We start from the raw sequence: 19,750 nt of genomic DNA on the forward strand, positions 1-19,750 counted from the left end.
CCTGGCTTAGCTCAGGAAAGCAGTTGTGTATATAATTCAGGAGATCTGCAAGAAGCAGACCAGCAAAGTTTAGGCTGGCATCAAGAGCAAGGAGGGCAGACAGTCCAACGCATTATGGCTGCTGATAAGTGGGACAGACAGGAGTCCTGGAGGTAAGGATGGAATTGGGAACTTTAAATGACACAAAAGGAGTCTACAGAAGGGAGTGTGCAGCATGGTCAGGGCAGGAGAGGGGACTGAGCATGGCTGGAGAGCTTGTGGGGAAACACTGTGTAGGTGTTAGGGAAGCTGGGAGAAGGAAAGCCAGACAAAAGAACAGATTTATTGGATGACAAGTTAGCTGGGAAACAGAGAAATATCCAGAACTAGAGAATTTAAAAAGGAAGTAACAAAAATAGTCTGAAATCTTGACTGTTTAGATTCTGTTCCTTACTCAGTTTCATCTGATTTTTCCACCTAAGATTGTAGTGTCACTCTCCAAAGTAAAATTGGAAGAAGAAAGAGTAAGAAGAGGTAGCAGTGAGCAGGTGTACTGGAAATGCTAAGTCAGGGCCTGATTGAGCACCTGGTGGGAAGGCAGGGCCAACCCAGAGAAGCTCAGCTGCATGCAATGCACCAGAGTGACTGGAAGGAGTAGAGACAGGATCTATCCCTTCCCAGACTTCATGTAAGGGTTGGCAGTGGAGGTGAGGGTATCTTGCTGGAGGTTCCTGCATAACTGAGGTCTTCTAAGTGTAAGTAGCTTTTTCTTTTCCTTTGTTTCTGTGTTCATGGCTGCTGCTGCTTTTGGGCTTGTTCTCACTTGGTGCAACACAGGATTTTTCTGCCCTGCTATTATTGCTGTGCTTTCTATTGCATTATAGCATTACAGCAAGGTATCCTCATAGTCTTTTGAGTTAAGCCATTATCAGCTGGAGCTTTGATTTCAGTTGTGGGAAAATCCAAGTCTACCCAATATTTGTGTTACATTTAGTCCGAAGCTGTTAGCCATGCTTTTAGGCAGCAAGTGAAAAAATTCCTCTGGATAGTTTGTAGATTATTCTTCCATATGGAATTAGCAGTGAGCCTGGTGATATTATGGTTTCTTTCACCATGGAAATTCTGCAGGTCATCTTTTTCACTATACAAAGTGGGGTTCATGAGGCCTTGTAGTACCATTCCCCAGCTGCACTTATGAATGCATTTTTGTGTTGGAGAGACTCAGACTGTGCCTTAGTTTCCTGCTTTCCCTGGCTTTGAAGAAAATCCAGCAGAATAATACAGACTTCCTATGGGGCCCTTCCAGTTAACGTTTCTTCTGGGAGGGGTGGGTCAACCCACTATTATTATTTATTAACATCTTCTTCATGCTAGATCTGCATTTCTGACCTATATTTTGCTTGAGCAAAACCTTTATTGAAGGAGAATTTTGCCTGGAGTAAGGACTTTAAGTTTAGGTCTATTAATTATTAATTGCTGTATTTATTTATTAAAAGCCACTGGTGAAATGGGAATATGGGAATATCCTTCCTCATGAACTCATTCTCTCTTCTGGTCTCATCTGGCTTTGCACTGTTCTTCCTCAAAGAAACAAGTCAAGAAATGTGTGCATTTGTGGAAGGAGAGGGTCAGATTTTTTGGCAGGCAGGTCAGGATACAGTCACATTTATTTTCTCACATGCTGCTTTGTAGAACAACAAGCTGGCAGATAAAATGAAATATTAGCTCCATTTCCTGCAGATCTGAGTGGGGAAAAAAATGCTGAGGGATGGAAGAGGGTGAATTTAGAACAACAAAGACCAAAGCTACAGAGGCTCTGCCAAGGAAAACCATTCATTGCAGTAATTTAATCATTTGGAAGATGCTGTAGGAGAGAGCTTTCCATTGAGTGCTCTCTCCTATGTTCATGTGATTATTCAAGGTTTGGAGGACATCTGTGCCAATTGGTGATATTCTTGGGTTTTACCAGCAGCTGCTGCCTCCAGGGTGCTTTCAGCTTCATGTTAACCCAGAAGCGTGGGAGATGAGGCTCTGGTGTCCTGATATAGGTCTGTTCCATTTTGCCTTAACTCAAAGGCATATGGCTAAAACACGGTTGTTGCATGCAGCTCTCGTCCTTGAGAATAACAGCATTCTGACTGTTAGGCTGAACAATTTTCAGCCTTTTTTTTTTTTTTTTTTTTTCCAGATTGTTTTGCATCTGTGCATCACAGTTTGTGCCTGCGGGTATGTAGCTGGTCAATACACGTTGTTTCTTTCTCTGACTGCAGTCCTGAAATTTCTAAACTGGGAATAATAATTAGCAGAAAGTGAATACTGTATCTCATGCCTCTGGTAACAATTCCAGGTGAATAACTCATCCTTGGTACAGTGAATCTCTAAGAGCTTTTGAATACTTTCACATTATGCTTGAAGGTAGAACTGCTTGTGTTTGTAGGATTTTTTTCTTGTTTAGTTCGTTTTTCTTCTCTTTTCTCTCTCGGTCCCCGGGGACCAGAAAGAAGACACAAGGCTGTCAATGCCCATGAGGTAAGTGCCCTGTTCCCTAGCATGCCCTTAAGAGAGGCTGATTGCTGGGTTAAGGGCCAGCATCTATTATATTGCAAATGTTGGCAATGAATGGCAAAACTATCTGCCTCACGGGAAGCCTACTGCACCGGTGTACAATTTTCCTGCTTTAGGGAGTGAGACTTAAACGTCCCCAGTAGGTCCCTTTTGGGCCATTTCCCTGAGAAAAGCCTGAGAGAGATTCCAGGTTGTTGTTTTTTTTTTGTTTGTTTTGTTTTTTTTAAATACTTTTTCAGTCTTGCTGAACTTCCCACCTAATCCCTGTCATTCTATCTCACAGCACTCGCTCAGAGTCCATATGCTACTTCCTAAGTCTTCCTTGCCTGTACTTCTCAGCTGGAGTGCTGTTGCTGTCAGCCAGAGATTCCCTGGACCTGCTTGCTTGTGTGCAACACCATAAAATCCTGTGGAAGGAGCACGTAACCTCCCTGTAGCTAGAGGAGGGTGCATGCATGCTGGTATGTCCTGGATGAACCAAGGCTAAAATTCTCAGTGGTAACTAGGAACATGGCCATGCCTCTTTCATGTAGCAATTTAAATATGGATAAATCCCCTGTGCTTCTTTGAACCCCTCAAGACAGATCTCAAACAACAAGTCATCAAAAGGCTCTCTGTATTTCCAGCAAGATCCATTGTCCTGAGACTATTCCAGGTTAAGAAAAGGTTTTGCTTCTACCTCGTTTCAGCTGCATGAAAGATCTAACACATGCTGTTAGGTATGACTTTCTAGTCTCTCTAGGCTGCTTCCACATGTCCTTACTGCCCTTGAAAGCAGGTCTCATCATAAAAAGGCAGCCTTCCCTCCACTGTTGGGAAGGGAAGGGGCCACCCAACAGCCTTGCTCCCCCTCATGTTTCTTTAAAACCTTCAAGAAGGGCCCATTTTTCCCCTGTTTTCAATGCAGTGCTTCATAGCTTTCCACCAATATTCTGCTGAGGACTCCAGGTTTCTTCAGCTACCTGGGCAGACAGGTAGCATCACAGAGAATTTAGGCAGAGCCTTGGCCTCAGCTAGCCTTGGCTCAGTTTTCCTTTTCTTCCTTTCCTTGGTCCCAATGAAGCAGCCTGTGGTCTTTTCTGGGCCTGTAAACTGGAGGCAGAATGCTAAGCCAGCAGATGCTGCTCTGCTCCTGTTTTAGCAAAGCTTTTTAAAAAGCTTCTCCAAGCCTCTGTTCCTCAGAGAGCAGAGAACTGTAAAGGCCAAAACTTGTTTCCATTTTAATCAGATCATAATTCCAGTAGGTGCCTGTGAAGCAGAAAAGAGCAGCTCTCTTCCTATTATAGAGAGCTGAATAATTCAGATACCTTCTCTAGGCCTCCTCCTCTCTTCCAAGATAATAATCGTCCCACATTTTAGTGCTGCAACAAAACCAGCCACCCAGGACTTCACTGTGCTCACTAGGCTTTGTACTGACAAGAGGAGAAAATGTGGAAAAGAATTTTTTTTTTTTTTTTTTAAATTTAATTGCTGGAACATGAGTCCTGGGACATCACTGCATATCTCTGGTTCCCTCAGAGGCTGGGCAGTGCAGGTCCCACGTGTATGGGTATGCGCTCACATGCGAGCTTGGGGGAGGATGTTTATGCAGCCCAAGGCTGGGGATTTGGCCTAAATGGGAGAAATCTTGCTGCATTTTCCCTGTGGTTTTGGCCATATCACTTTTTTCAGTGATATGGCTGTGATTTGTTCCTCTACGTTCCTAGCTTGTGCTGATGGGCACGGCTGGGTTCAGCCAAGCAAGCAGAAGTTCCTGTGCTATCAGATTATACCCTTATATATTAGATAGGAGCAGAACCAGAGTAAATCTGTAGTGGGCATACACACTGCAGTCCTTACCTGACAGTGTAAATGTAATGAGGAAAGCTGTCCACAAACAAACCTTCCCTACACATTATGAAAGTTACCATAGTTTTTCAGTAGCTAAAAATATCTATCCTTTGAAAAACATCCAAATTGAGGAGAGCTCTGCAGACATACAGTTAGAATAATGAGGGTATAGACTGTCTGCAAGTGCTCCTCCAAATGCACCCCCAAAGGGAAGAAGAGGAGGCTGTACTGGGAGCTAGAAGGAGTATGGCAGATCTATGACTCAACACTGTTGAGACGGATAATATGATAAAAATGTTCTGAGAACAAAGCAAATCCTGAAGTGGTTATAGATCTTTTATCATATGAAGTTATCTTCCAAAATATCTAATATTCCTGCAGTGGAGGGGAAAAAAAAGGCCAGCAGTACCCACTAAATCTCTATCCTCAGCTTTCTTATAGAAACTAGGTGGCTTATTAAATCCTATAAGATTAATGAATGATTCTATTATTTTACATTAATATCAAAGTTGCTGAATATCATTTTCTAGTATTAAATATTCCTAAGGTAATGCACAAGAGGTTTCTAAAAGCTCCCTGAAGATTTTTGAGAGTTAATGCCAATTTTGAATAAAATTTGAGAATACGGGCTGTAAACTTTCTGTTAGCACTTGTAAAGCTGAACAGGACAACAAAGACACCTATCAATCTGCTAAACAAAAACAAATTCTATGCAAAGCAATGTGTGATACAACACAGGATGTGGTGAGTGCAAAATTAACCAGTGGGAGTTTCAGAATATGCACTTAGAATAATGCTGATACCAAAACAAGCCTCATCAGGGTGCAGGTGGCAGGGTGTATTTGCACAGGTGAACTTTGTTACAGTGACAGAGAAAAGGCTGTACTCAGGAAAATGTTATTCTGTGCAGTACTGTGGGATCACAGGCACAGGCAGAGCAACAGCAACAGCTTTGGGCTGCCAAGCGTGGCTAAGGCCAGAGGGAAAATGTGGACTTTAATACACAGATGTGGTCCTGCTGAGCAGGTGCCCCGACTGGATCATCCTACACACAGCTGTGCGAGATGCTGGCCAGACTTGCACTCAGTGGGCAATACAGACAAATGAAAAGCCAGCAGTTTTTCTGCAAGAGCAGGTCTTCAGAAAAGCTCTCCTAGTTTTCTAGATGTACTTGGGTGCTGGATTTGGGTAAGGCAGATCTTACCAAATGCTGTATGACTGAGCAGTGAGAGGGCAGGTTGCATCCCAGGAAGGACACAGGTATGGTGAGCAGCTGGGTCTTGTGTTCTCTGTCACCTGGCAAAGCTTGTGAACTGTGTCCCTGGATAACAGGGATTCTGGCACTGAGTTCATGCATTAAGACATGAGAAAGAAGATGACCTTTCCTTTATTTTTCCATGATTCTGGGAGCAGCTTTGGCTAATGGAGGAGAACCTGGGCACTTGAAAAGGCTGCACGTAGAGATACACAAGTGCAGTTCTACAGAGGAGAGGAAACCTCAAGTTACTCAGGCACTGGGAATTGTGTGAGGAAATAATCTGTGAACATTTGTGTGTGGGGTACTGGCAAAGACATATTGCTCTTCTTCGGGTGTTTGAACGCCTGCTATTTCTTTCAATACTTGCTCACTTAGAGCTTTTTTTCCTTTGCCTGCAGACTCCCTGCTTCCTCCTAGGCGCGAAGGCTGACTTATCTACTCTCTGCATCAGTTTCTCTAGGTAGACAGGTAAACACAGGCCCCAGGAAAAAGCTTTGTCAGATTTGACAGGAAGATTAAATGCAGGCGGTTACCAAACCTAAAGCAGCACTGATGCCCAACACATGAATCTCAGCAAACACCAAAAATCCTTCCTTTTCAGGGGCTGTAGCAGAGCGAGAAATGCTTCCCACTTAGCTGTGACAGTTGATCTGAGTCTCAGGGAACTGCAGCTCAGTAAGCCACACTGCTCCTTATTCTCTTGTTCAATAAACCCACTGCAGCAGCTGGAGCTTCTGACAGTGCAGTGGGGGCATACTGGGACCCTGCAGTTCCTCCGTCAACCCGCATCTACAATCAGGCTTGTGATGTGCACATGTGTGAAGGGCACTAAGAAGGGAAAAACATCACTTGGGGTTTTCACGGTGTCCATTGGCAGCCCTTAGGGTCAGATCACGGCTCCTTTGGGGCTGCAGGGGTCTGATGGTTGCTCAGAAAGTGAGGGCAAAAGGGGTCATACTGTAGTATGAGCACTTGTGAGACTGTCGCGAGACACACTTACAGGATGTGACATGTTATGCTACCACAAATACCAGAAGTTTATATATATATATATTTGTATACAGTAATGGGAAACAAATCACTATTTCCCTGTCTCCTCCAAATGAACCCATCTTAGTATGCTCTCCTGACCCAATACCACAGGTGTGGCATCAGAGCAGCCTGCATCTTGAGCATTTATTTGATTTAGCCTTTCTAGGTGGCCCAGACACACAGAAACCTGTAGAACCCGGACTTGAAGAAGCAGCTTTGCAAGAAAGTCCTTACAGTAAAGTGGTTTCAGGCTTCAGATGAAGATCTCTGCTACCCCTTGCTGGAGAAACTGTGCAACAGCAGAGCTCCGGACAAAGTCTGGTTGTGCAAAAAATCATAGAAAGGCTTGGGATGGAAGGGACCTTAAAGCCCATCCAGTTCCAACCCCCTGCCGTGAGCAGGGCTGCCACCCACCTGATGAGTCTGCCCAGGGTCCCAGCCGACCTGGGTTTGAATGCCTACAGGGATGGGACACCCCCAGCTCTATGGGCAGTCTGTGCCTCACCGCTCTCTCAGAGAAAAATTTGCACCTGATGCCTCATCTAAATCTCTCCTCCTTTAGTTTACAGAATATCATGGATGGTAAATAATAATAGTAGTAATAATAATCATAATAATAAAGCCAAGGCTTTCATGGATCAATATCTCCACGTATAAAGGGACCTTCTGAAATTCATTTCCTGAAGTAAAAACTATCAAAGAAAACCATACAATGTAAAATGTAAGCTAGCACAGACCTGCCCCATTTGGGCATTACGTCTGATGAAACAGTGCAAGTTCTTATATGTTTAAAATGAGAAGGAACATTTCAGAAATCTGTGGTACGCAGGAAATCACAAGAAATATTCGTAAGAGTTTTGGCATGGAAATGATTGTGTTGTGATGTAAAAGTACTGTATGTAAAAACTGAGGGCTCTCTGCCTGGCTGGTGGCTGGTCCTAGTGCTGTGATGGCAGCATGGGCACATCCATGCTGAGGCTGTAATTCTGCCTGCACGGTCTTCAGGAAGCTTGAAGAAAGCTCAGTTTGCACTGAAATATCCTAATATCCCTTAATATTCACCTTAAAAAAAAAATTTAGCAAACACAATTGTGGCTGCTTGCTATTTAATGTGTTCCTAATGGAGCATAAAGTGAGTGGACTCATCTTTTAACATTTCATTTCCTCCTTTCTGCTTTGCCTCTTGGTAGTGATAGTAACCAAGCAGCCCAGAGGGAATTGGTAACGAAATTGCTATGGCAGCCCTAAGCAAAATCATTTTTAATCTCGGTCTGTAAAAACAAATGCCTAATTTTCTGACGTCCTTTGTTGTAATTTTTAATCTTCCAAATTAAGAAATGCGCGTAGCTTCAAATTTCTGACAACTAAAAGGGAGGAAAAGAATCTTACTCTCAAAAGAAATCTCTGCGTTCCATGAGAAACTCTCATATTCTCTAGTTTTATCAAATAATAAAAACAATCAATAAAGAAATACAGAATGAAAAACTGTCTGGAAGCTGCCTGTCAAGCAGGAAACTGCGAAGGAGAAAACATAGTTGAAAACGGCACTGCAAACCAGCCAGAAACAAAGGAAATAAACAAGAAGGAAATGATTAGGAATGGACAGAGATGTTTTCCACAGAGGTTGTTTTAAGCTCTGTACGTTAACCACAAGAGAGGGAGATACTTTTCCAAACCACAGCATAGCACACTCTAAAGTTTCCTCTGGTAGCACAACGTTACCAAATCTCACCTACAGAATCCGGGTTCTTCGTCAGCTCCATCCCAGGCACATAGCAATGGAAACTACAAGATGACTACATCTGCCTTTTGCAGGTGAAATGAAAACCGGGCTGGATATTTTGGTTTTAAATTCTCAAACCACTCTGCCCAATACAGTTTGAAGCGCACCTTAAAGGTGAAGCTCACATTCCAGGAAAAGGAGTGTAAAGAAAACAAGGAAAAATCTTCAAGTGTTTTTTGAAAGTCCTTGCAGTGCAACTCCTAGAGGTCTACAGAAACATGATTTTTAGCTCTGTGGGTCATTAATGAAGCTCTTCTTCTTAAACAGGATCTGTACTGTTAGTGCTCCTGCTTCAGAGAAAGTCAGTTTTTGGCTTTAAAACACCATGCATCATATCATTAATATTACCAGTATTAATGTACGATTTAGAGACTGTAAGAAGCTCTCAGTGCTGCACCTGCAAATAACAAATAGAAGATGGTTCTCATCCCAAAGTCACTGCGGGAGTCCTGGGAGCATGGAGGGATCAGACAAAACGCAGCCACCAGCTAAGCAGGCAGAATGAGCTTTAAATGATGGCATTTTAAGAAGTACAAAAAGGCAGTTGCCTTTTAGTTACTTCTGGCTTGGGAATCTTTAAGTATTTTGTGTATCAGCTCAGGCTTTCTGCCACCTCCCAGTCAGAGGACAAGAAAGCACTATTTTTAAAATGAAAGCTGAGAAAGCCAAGTCATCAGAAGCTTTAAGGAAAATACCAAGTGTCATGCATGCAGGCAAAACTGTAGTTCTGTGCCACTGCTGGTTTTGTGGTTTTCAGATACAGAGTTTAATACAAAATCAAGGCTGCGTTCCCCTTACATTCTTTAGCTATAGATAAGGGCAATGTGTTGCTCTTTAAGCAAACGCATTTTAAGAAGCAATTTGGTTATCTTCATTGCACAATTATCAGCAGCTGAGATCAGCAAAAAATCAGAGGTTTATAATTATATCCAATTTTCTACTCATTACAGACAATAAGATCTGGACAGTCATTTTCCTTTTTGTTTATAATTAGTTTCCACTTACTATTATCTTCAGACTGTAATGCATTAGAACTACGTGAAATAGTTGGAAATTACTTGCTATAAAATTCCTATATTTTTTTCCTCGAGGACTTCAAACCACACAGAAGGATTTATTTGACACAGACAAATGCTTCCTTTAAATAAAACTTTAATTCAAAGCTAAATTTGATCTACACATCTCCAGTTTGGACGAGAGAATCCTGAGGTTTATAGATCATGTTCTCATGATGTAGTGCTGGTAACATAATACAGTTGGGCAGCAGTGAGCAGCAGAGGCTGTCTGCAAAAGTCTGCTGGAACAATTTGTGTTAGTACTCCGATCATCCAGTGAATTAATTCCTTTAATAAAGTGGCTCATTAGCAATAACATATAACTAATAGATAACTGTGGCATAGACTACCTATAATGTGCTGTCTTAACAACAGTGGAAGTGCAACACTCCTGCCACCTCCCAGTAAAATGAAGTATTAATAAGTGATGTGTGAAGGAAGCGCTAGGGTGGCTGCATGTCTCAACCTGTGAGAGCTTCCCGAGCACTGCTGTCCTCTTCCAATACAGTCAGAGCAGAGCTGTCCCTGTTATAAAGAGTGTATAGGGGATGCAGAGAAGTTGTGGAACAAAATGTGAGATGTATGGCAAGATTTGGGCTGGAGCAATGACAGCATCTCAAACAGTGTTTAACTGTTTGTTTAACAAATCAAGGTACTTCCTTTCTTTCTAAAGGTACTTGGTTAACAAAGGACAGATAAAATCCTGGTGATGAACTGCTAAACATTCCAAGGAGAGAATGCAGCAGCGCATGGAGTCACTCCGTACCACAGAAGGTGCCATGGAAGTGAAAGCCTTCGTAGCTCTCCTCTCAGTGCTGTATTGGTTCCGCGGCAAGAGCAGGGAGAACCCGTGTCCCACCACTTGGTGTGCAGCTCAAGGGAAGCCAATGCAGATTCTGCACCAAGAAATCCCCCGGAGGAAGAATAAACTGTGCGTCACCATTACAAAAGCCTGGTAACATAGCTCCAGTGACATTTTAATTTACCCAGAATAATACGATTTATATTGAAAATGCTCCCATTAGGTGGATGAAGAGCTGGTTTTCTTTCAGCTCTCAAAATGTAATTGCCAGAGGAGAACCCCCAGCAAACAGAGATGGGCTTTCAAAGGAGGGGTATTTACATCTAACTTATTCAGCATATTAGCCAGAAAGTTAAATATAAAATTACTGCTGATAAAATTCACAAGTGACACAGAGATTAGCAAGCTGGGAAGAGGCAGTGTTATGCTATTTGATCTGGGAGTGCTTGATTTAACAAGCATGGGTCCATTCACAAAAAGGGGTCTTGAGGGCAATGCAATGCCAGGGGTGCGGGCAGAGCCCATCCCCGCAGGGTAGTGGACCATCCCCTGGGCAACAGGCTCTGATGAGAAAGAAAGGATAGGACAGATCATTGGGAGCACGAGGGGTAATGACATGACAAAATGCTAAGCTGATCCTGAAAGCAAAAAATAAATAAGCCATTTGTACCCATGTATATTTTGGGCTAGGAAGACCCTAGCTATACTTTAAAGGGGAAGCTGGAAAACTAAGCAGAGTTCACAGCAAAACCTGGAAAGCTAAAAGGACTACTGAAAATGTCTTCCAGTGGGAGGTGTAAAGAAATCAACTTATTCACCTACCCAGAAAGAAATTATGTCACCAAGATAGTACCTTCCAAAGAAAAAAAGTAGCAAGACTGTACCAAAGTATACTAGAAAGAAAGCATGAAAAGAACCAGTTGCTAGAATGTAGATGCAAAGCCGTACAAAGAATTAACACCGGTGTTCATAATGAGGAAGGGGAATGCAGAAGGAAAGAGAAATTCTTCCTCACTTGATTTCTTCAGATCAGAACTTGATGCCTTTCCTACAGTTTCTTTTTCAGTTAAACAGAAGATCTTTTTTTTTAGTTAAACATAAGTTCTTAGGCTCAGACTGGGTAGCTGATTGTGATATACGAAGCACACATTCTGCTGAAATAAGTGACAGGAAAAAAACATCACGTTTTTATGTGCTTGTGAGCAGACATTCCTCGCTTCTCAGTCTTTGGGGAGCTACAGAGAGAGCACTGCATGTAGATTTTGATCATTCATTGAGAATATACCAGCACCAATTCTAAAAAAGGCACTATTTGTATGTACCTCACCTATCACAGAATCACAGAATCACAGAATCACCCGGGTTGGAAGGGACCTCAAGGATCATGTAGTTCCAACCCCCCTGCCTAGCAGGGCCATCAAACGTACACATTCAGATCAGGTTGCCCAGGACCCCGTCCAACCTGGCCTTGAACACGTCCAAGGACGGGGCATCCACAACCTCCCTGGGCAGCCCGTTCCAGGGCCTAACCACTCTCCTTGTAAAGAACTTCCCCCTAACATCCAACCTAAATCTTCCCTCCTTCAACTTGGATCCATTTCCCCTAGTCCTGCTATTGTCAGAGACAATACCTACTATCTACCTAATACCTACTCTAAAGGTTCTAAAGGGACTGGTTTGGGGCAGGTCACTTCTTCTCTGGGATTCTGGTTATGATTCCATTACTTGTTCCTGCTGCAATCCCTGAAGCTCTAAGACTGTGCTGTGAACAAGACCCAGTGCAGATCTAGGTAAATGCAATCTGCATGTACACACCAGTACTGTGCCCCATCCCTGGAGACTTTCAAGGCAAGACTGAATCAAGCCCTGGGCAACCTGATCTAGCTGTGCACATCCATCCCTGCTCATTGCAGGGGAGTTGGACTAGATGACCTTTAAAGATCCCTTCCAACGCTAAGGATTCTACAATTCTATGATTCTATAGCTAAGCAGCTTTTCATGTGTGTTTTTGCAGCATTTTAACCCCATCCAGCTTGCTGCTCCAGCTCACAGCCTGCAAACAGTTCTGTCAGCGCCATGAGGCAGAGCAGGAAGTCCTACAGCCAACACTGCCCATGGTGGGCATGCAGATGCTGAGGCTGATCTCAGGTTGCTGCTGTGTAGGAGAGGTCCCACTTTCCTTCACTCTTTGGACAGCAGGGCTCCACCACCTCCTCCCTCCTGCACACGGCGCTCACTTGTCCCCTTCTCTCCCGTTCTGTGGCTACCAGGTGAGCAGGCTCTGGTAAGCCCTTAAGGCAGGCTCACAGATCCTGGCACATCTGCCCAGCACCAGAGAAGAGAAGAAGTTGGATAGGTTGCAACCCCTCAGCCTGGAATCTTGCCCATAAGCCTCTTGCTTTGCTATTGAACTCAGCTGTGTTCTATGGCCTTCTTGTGGCCTGTTCATCAGACTTAACCCAGTGAAATCCACACACCCTTGGAGAGCACTGCATTGCCAAAACATCCATACTCTTCTGCCTGAAAGGCTCATACACCAAGATGAAAAAAAGTACAGGGTTCCCTCAGCCCACAACATCAAAAGCTCTGACAGCCGCTGGAGCACAGTTGTTGGCAAGCTGGATTCTGTTTCATCCACTATTGCACACGGTATTTTTAATGCCATTGGCCAAAAACTCAGTGTTGGTAAAGGAGACCTTTTGTCTCTCTGGGAGAGTACCTAGCAGTTCAAGGAGGAACAGATCTAACAGTCTGACACTGGAAAATTGACACCTCGTTAACTCATTCTTAACTGGCAGTGCCTTTGTTATACTGAGTGCAGCAGCAGCTGGAGGGGAACGGCTGTGCTGGTGGAGTGAGGCTGAACACGAGCAACTGCAGCAAGTGCCAATGCACCTGAAGGAAAAAATAATGTTACAGGTTCTTAACGAGGGAGGGGATGATTTGCTGAAGAAGCCTTTCTGAGCTAAAAGGGTGATACTTTTGTAAAGATACGGCAAGTTCATGCTGCGTTCCTTGTGTGATGAGCTTCTCAACAGAAAAGACACAAAAACATCTCTGCTGGGTTTAATTGCCTGACTATTAAACTTATAGGGTTGCATTAAGACAACAGGTCTCCCTCCCAGCTGCCCACGTCTGCAAGGAGACATAATAGGTGTTATTTATATTGTACTTAAATATTTAATTTTCTTTGTAAATAAAAGCTTCATGCCTCCCTTTGAGCCTGCTCTTACAGCCCCAGACTGCAGCAGCTACAAAACTATTAGTTCAAATTAACTTGGCGTTCAACACACATTTGTATTACTTCCATGATTTTTATTGTGTTTTTAATTATTATTTTTTCTCACAGTTCATTCATCAATCATATTTACAAGCCCATTGTCGGACCGGCTGCCAGTGGAGCGTTCTCACACATTTCAGCACACAGAAACTGCAAACCAGGGCAGCTCTGCTCAGATCTCTAATATTTCTGAGGAGCTGGAAGGTGCTGACAGCTCATGGTACGCCTGTCCCAAGCAAGTGCAAGTGCCTCGACGTCCATCTATCTGCGGTTACTGCTGAGGGGTAAAATTACAGAGCACATTTGCCCTCTGCGAAGGAATCCTCCCTGGAGAGGTTAGAAACTGGGAATAAACAGCGTGCTGCAGCTGGGGGTCTGGAAAACGAGCTTTAGAATAATCACACAAGCGGACTTTTTAATTGAGCCTTCTGCCACCACTGAGCCTCTTGTGACAGCAGCAGGAGCAGCTTAGGGATGGCAGACGTGGGCCTTGGTTTTGCTTTGTGCTTTGCTGTTCCATATCCTCACTTATTTTTTCCTTAAAGCATGCACCTCAGGCTGGAGAACACTAGGAAAGAACGTTACTCCTTGGAATTTCAGAGGAGGGTGCTTTTCAGGGCTGCAGAAGGAAGCAGCTCTGAGCACCCAAGCCGGCACATTGTCAACACAGCCCTGCTTGCCTCCAAGCCCATTGTCAACCAAAGGAACTTGAAAATTATGGCCATTTATCTACCCCCTTCTTTACCCCCCACCATGCTTCTTTTGGCAGGGCAGCTAAGCAGTTTGCATTGTTTCAAGCTTAATGCTTGCAGATGGTTTTATTTAGAATTTGTTTTATTGGTGAAACATGCTTCCTCTGTTTATTAAATTACGCCTACTTTTTGTCAGTCAGTATGCTGCCCTCAGCCTCATGGCACAGTTGGGGGCAGAGCTCGGGGTAGTGCTTGTCGTGGCATCGCAGTCTGATGGGCCGCTTTACGGGGCGGTGGGCTGAAAGCAGAGAAGCTCTGCGAGCACAGAACCTCGCGTACCCCGCAGGACGAGACGACACTGGGGCGCGGGGGCACCCACCGCCCGCCGGGGGCCGCTCCGAGTCGCGCCGGGGCCGGCGGAGCAGCCCGGGGCTCGGCTCCCCGCGGCTCCACAGCCCGGCCCGGCGGCAGGTGCTAGCGGTGGCCGCTGCGGGAGGGCGGCGCGGGGCCAACGCGGGGCAGCCCATCCGAGCCGGGCCGGGCCGAGCCCATGAGCCGCGGGCTCCCCCCGCGCCCTGCCCGGGAGCCGCTTCAGTCCTTTAAAAGCCCCCCCGAGCCCCTGCCCGCCCGGGGCGGCCACAGATCGCCGCCGGCTCCGCGCGGAACTCGCAGGCTTCGGAGCAGGAGGTGGGAACCGGGGGCGGTTTGGATTTCGCTGGTGTTGTTTTTCTGCTTTGTGCGGGTTTTGTGGCGGTTGTTTTTCTGTTGTTGTTGTTGTTGTTGTTGGTTTTTTTCCCCTCCCTCCTCCCGCTTCCCCGCGGGCGCCAGCACCGGGCGGGCGGTTGCAGGAAGGCGGGAGCGCGGCGGCCCCGGGTAGCCCCAGCGGGCCGGGCCGGGCGGGCCGGCGGCGCCTCCCCCCGGTTCGGGGGGTCCCCGGGCTCGGCCCCCGAACGCCCCTCTCTTCCGTTCTCCATGTCATTTCCTGTGCTAATAAGATGGTGGTCACGGCCGGGAGGGAGGGAGCCGCCGCCGCCTCCGCCGAGCCCGGCCCGGCCCCGGGACCCGTCCTCGCCTGCGACTAGCGAGCGGGGCCGGCGGGGCGGCGGGGAGGCAGCGCGCAGTCAGCCGGGCCTCCCCGGGCGGAGCGGGTCCCCGGACGCCGAGGCGGGGCCCCCCGCGCCCGCAGCGCCGAGGTGAGTCAGCCCCGCTGGTAGCCAAGGTGGCCACGAAAATGGCTGCGGAGAGCGGGCGGGGGAGGGCGGGGGGGAGGAGGGAGGCGACGAGGGGGCCGGGCGGCACGAGGGCCCCGCCCGGGGGTCGCGCCGGAGGGCTGCGGGACGGGGGTGTTCGCGACGCCCCGCGCTCCGGTGGCGCCCCTCTCCCCTTCGCCCTCCCCCGGCGGGACGCGTCCGGCCCGGCCCTGCCGCTCCCCGCCGCGCCGCTCCCGCCCGCACCGCGGCGGCGACTGTGCCCGCCCCCCCCGCGCGGTGGGCAGCGGGGCCCACGAGTGACGGAGCCCGCGGCCAATGGACGGCGGGGGCGGGGCGGCGCGGGGCTCTCCCCGGGGGCGCGGGAGCCGGGGCCCGGCTGGGTCGGGCGGAGCGCCCCGCGGGTGGGGCTGGAACTTCTTCACGGCGCGGGGCAGGGCTGGAAGTTGGAGGACCGTTTCCAGCCCCGCTCGTTTACGTCGGGCGCGGGAGATCTGCTTGCGGTCAACTCGCCACGCACCCTTGCTGCGTTCAGCGTTTGTGGAAAAGCTGTCTGCCCTGCCTTTAACGCTGCGCCTCTTTGCCTGGATCCTGCGCGGTGGGAAGTGGAAAAGTTGTCATAGTGCTGCTCGCCTCAACTAGTGTATTTAGTCGCATGAAAAACTTCACCTGGTCTGAGCCCTGCCAATGTTTCAAGCGCTGCTTCCTCTCTTTTTCAGTTGCTACGTGTTTTTGGCTTCTCCACAAACACTCCAAAAGCACCCAATGTTTGGAGCCACAAGGAAATACGTGTCTCCATTCACTGCGTGTCCCAGAGGGGATTCTAGCTCTGCTCCCCCTTGCAGATCCCCAGCTGTGTACACACAGCCTTGCTGGTGCCCGTGGGCAAAGCTGTTGGCTTGGCACTGCTTCCTCTTCCCCACAATTAATGTCTTTCTCTAGCACCAGGAAATACAGAGTAGGCAGGCCAGTTTGGGCATTGCTTTCTATGCTGTAGGTAGCAAGGCATAGCTCCAGGCGCTGTGTGCTGAGCAGCCCCTGTGTGCTGCTACTGGGACTCAGTTCCCAGTGAGGCCACCTGGGCCAAGTTTCAAACCCCTAAATTTCCCCTTGTGCAATGGCAAGTTCTATAAGCAATGAAAGTGGAAAGGGAAATGACTATTTAAGCTTTCTGATGCATTGTGTATAAACCCGACAATGGAAGTGCATCCCTGATGCGGGCAGCGCATTCTTATTTTTGAGTACAGATTGTAATCGGAGAGGAAGTTCTGGGATGGTGTGTGTCTGCTCCTTGCAGGGAATGCTGCAATCAGTCAGAGATGCTGCATCAAGGCAGCCCGTCCTGCTGCAGATGGGCTGTGCTGGCCATGCAGGCTGGGGCTGGCTGGTCTCACAGGCAGGGGATTTGAGGTAGCAGCAGGAGATGCTGGAGTTCAACCTGGCACACCAAATGCAAAGCATAGCACTTTAATAAGCCGGCTTATGGGGAATTCCTTCTCACTGTGAGCTTTGCCAGTTGCTGGTAAGAATAACTTGCTCTTCCTTGGCCACTGGAACATGCCTCCAGTTCGTGGCATCAGAACTGCATCTTTGAAGTGTCTGTTGCTGGTGTGGTGTTGGCATTGGTGTGAAGGTTTGCATGAAGAAACTAAACGTTGTTCCAAAGACAAAATGATTGGGGTTTTTGGTTGATAACCAAGTAATAACACTGACATCTAGAATGAAGAGAGAGGCTGCTAGAGTTTGGCCTGGGGGATTCAAGGCTGAATAACGGAGAGGCAGTGACTTGTTCCCTGTGGTGTGAGGGCTGGTGGATATTTCTGACACTGCCTTAGCCTTGAGAATGTGTATCTGTGATCTACGAAAAACAGGTTTTCATAGGATAGCCAAAATCTGGCATTCTAAGGGATGTGGAGGCAACTGGCTTCTTTTCAGCCCACACCTGGGTAGGCCAGATGTGTGTCCTTACTGCATCATGGAGCTCTCAGAGCAAAGGTCCCTCTGGCCCCAGCGCTGTGGTGAGGCAGGGCTACACAGGTGGCAAGGGGCCACAAGGAGCAGCACGTGCCACTGCTGAGTGAGGCCTGGGGCTTCTTGAGGAGTCCCTCCTGTCATTTCTCTGACTTCTGCAGTATTTCACAAAGTCAGATGGCTTTTAAGCCTTTGCCATTATATTTCTTGGTCAATGCTGTGCTTGTGAGAGGGAAAGCCCACATCCCCAGGAGCTGTTGTTCAAAGGGCTCCTCTGTCCATAGCACAGGGAGGAAGTGCTTCAACCTTTCATGCCCAGAACAGCTTCTCTGCAGTCAGAAGGTAAAAACATTCTACCTATAATTCAAGGTTTAAGCTGTAATCTGCAGGAACTGGCAGCCTCCAGAGAGGGATCGGTAATGCATACTGCAGAGCAGCATTTCAGCACAATCCCTCAGTCACAAACAGCCATCAATAAGGGGCCCATCAGAAGGATATTATAAGCGAAGTCATCCTGTTTGAGCACACTGACAAACAGTTTCATTTTTCTGCCCCTTCCTTCTCTCCTCCTTAGGCTTTGGCTTTTCAGCCAAGGTAGTTTTACATCTGTCAATTGCACTGGAAATCTAGTTTGTTAGTGGACAAAGCTCATCACGTCTCACACACTGGTAGTCGTTTTGTGATTTTGCATTACCCCTGAGAAATACATTTTAGGAACTTGCATGATAATTGCAGTTACTGGTGAAGGAATAAAGGCTGGTGCAATGTTAGTATGGAGGATCAATTTTAGAAAAGACGTAGATGTCTTGGGCTGAGGCTGATGGAGAAAGGATTACCAAATTGTGGTGCCTCTGTCAGAAACAGGTCCCATGGTGCTGCGGGAAGGGTTCACCAGTGGAGGGACAAAAATAAGCATCTGTGACAAGGCTGAGCTCCTCTACACTGCCAGCAGCATCCTACCTTGCTCCAGGAGCGCATGTGCATGCAGGTCCCAGGTGAGCCCTGCCCAATCTTCATGAGTGCAAGTTGGAGTGCTGTGGGCATGCAGTGTGTACTGGCACCCAGTGACCTCTGTTTTAATATGTATCACGTTGAAGGCCAGTAATTGGAGCTGGCGTTAGTCAGGGACATCAGCTATTTCCAGGCTTGAAATGTTGTCCAGTGCTTTCCCTCTCAGTACAATGAAGCTTTATTTTGAAAATGTGTTGTATAAACTATATAGTAATAAGTTGAGTGGGTTTAAATGCAGTCCTACAGCTAAAAAGCTGAGCAGATGGCTTGTATGTGCCATCATCCCTGAAAAGCATCCTGATTTTGCTTGGGGCTACCTTTTCCCTCCTAGCACAATGCTCTTGACACCTTTCATTCAGATAACCGTTGGCATCCCCCTATCACTGTACTTCAGGTATGGTACTTTGGTAGGTTTTTGTTCCTGTGTTTTTTCCTTCCAGAACTGCTAGAGAGTACTTCATGTGATCTGCTGTTTTCCTTAAACTGGAGACTTATTGTTTGGGGAGACTAAAGCAGATGTTAAACATGCCACAGTTTGCAGAGTCCAGTCTTTTCATCCATTCAGTGGAAATTAATGAAAACACTTGGAAACTGTCTGAAGGGAAAACCAGTACTGATGACAAACTTTTGTGAATAGTAAAATACATTCTTGAGTTGTTGTGTATTTGTCTACGCATGCAGTGTTTGGTTTTGCATTTTCTGAGCCCATAACAAAATCAATCAGCTTCTGAAGAATAGAAACTTCTTAGTTACTGATTTTATTATTTTTTTTTAATTCCCTTTATGATTGAACAGAAAAGTTTCATATGTATAGCATATGGATAAGTTGCTCTGTTCCTCAACAAATATCCTCTAAGCCGAGTAGAGTAGGACTGGGTGATGGGTGCAACAGAACCTTGCAGAACCTTGCCAGCCAGCACTGCATTGCCATTGCAATGACAGCACCTCCATAAAGGTGGATCCGCTTACTGCATGCATCTCCTAGATGTGTTGAGAGCTAGCACCAACTAAATCAGAGGTTAACGTGCTCCTCAGGTCTGATGGACTTAGCTGTCAGTTCTGTTTCTCTTTAACCAAGTCTCATTCTGCAGTCAGGTGTTGAAATGTTGCCCTTGATCTCTCTTGGGATAGTCAGTGAATTTTTGTAGTCTCCCTGACTTGCATGCACGAAGTCACTGCAGTGTGCTCGCTTTTCTTCTTGGCCTGGAACTGAATGAGTTCTTGTGTGCTTCCACTAAACTGCGTTTTACAAATGCCCACAGTGTAAAGATTAGCTGTTTCTGT

At 46.7% G+C, this 19,750-nt stretch overlaps 1 protein-coding gene across 5 annotated transcripts in view; it reads left to right on the plus strand.

The window, feature by feature from the left end:
• Positions 1-14,847: 14,847 nt before the first annotated feature.
• PRDM11 (PR/SET domain 11) overlaps positions 14,848-19,750 on the plus strand; it is a 41,406-nt gene continuing 36,503 nt past the window's right edge. Inside the window, exon 1 of one of the 5 annotated variants that reach the window (XM_052693402.1) lies at positions 14,848-14,963. Coding sequence is in view for 2 of the 5 variants with exons in the window: in XM_052693405.1 (XP_052549365.1) it covers positions 18,325-18,450 (126 nt within the window). In the remaining 3 variants the exon portion in view is untranslated. Of the gene's footprint in view, positions 14,964-15,269; positions 15,470-18,205; positions 18,451-19,750 lie in introns of those variants that run through there. The other 4 variants (XM_052693401.1, XM_052693405.1, XM_052693400.1 and 1 more) reach the window with 4 other exon arrangements.

The sequence above is a fragment of the Tympanuchus pallidicinctus genome, unplaced genomic scaffold (genome assembly GCF_026119805.1).
Source record: "Tympanuchus pallidicinctus isolate F22 unplaced genomic scaffold, pur_lepc_1.0 scaffold3, whole genome shotgun sequence".
NCBI classification, from domain to species: Eukaryota; Metazoa; Chordata; class Aves; order Galliformes; family Phasianidae; genus Tympanuchus; species Tympanuchus pallidicinctus.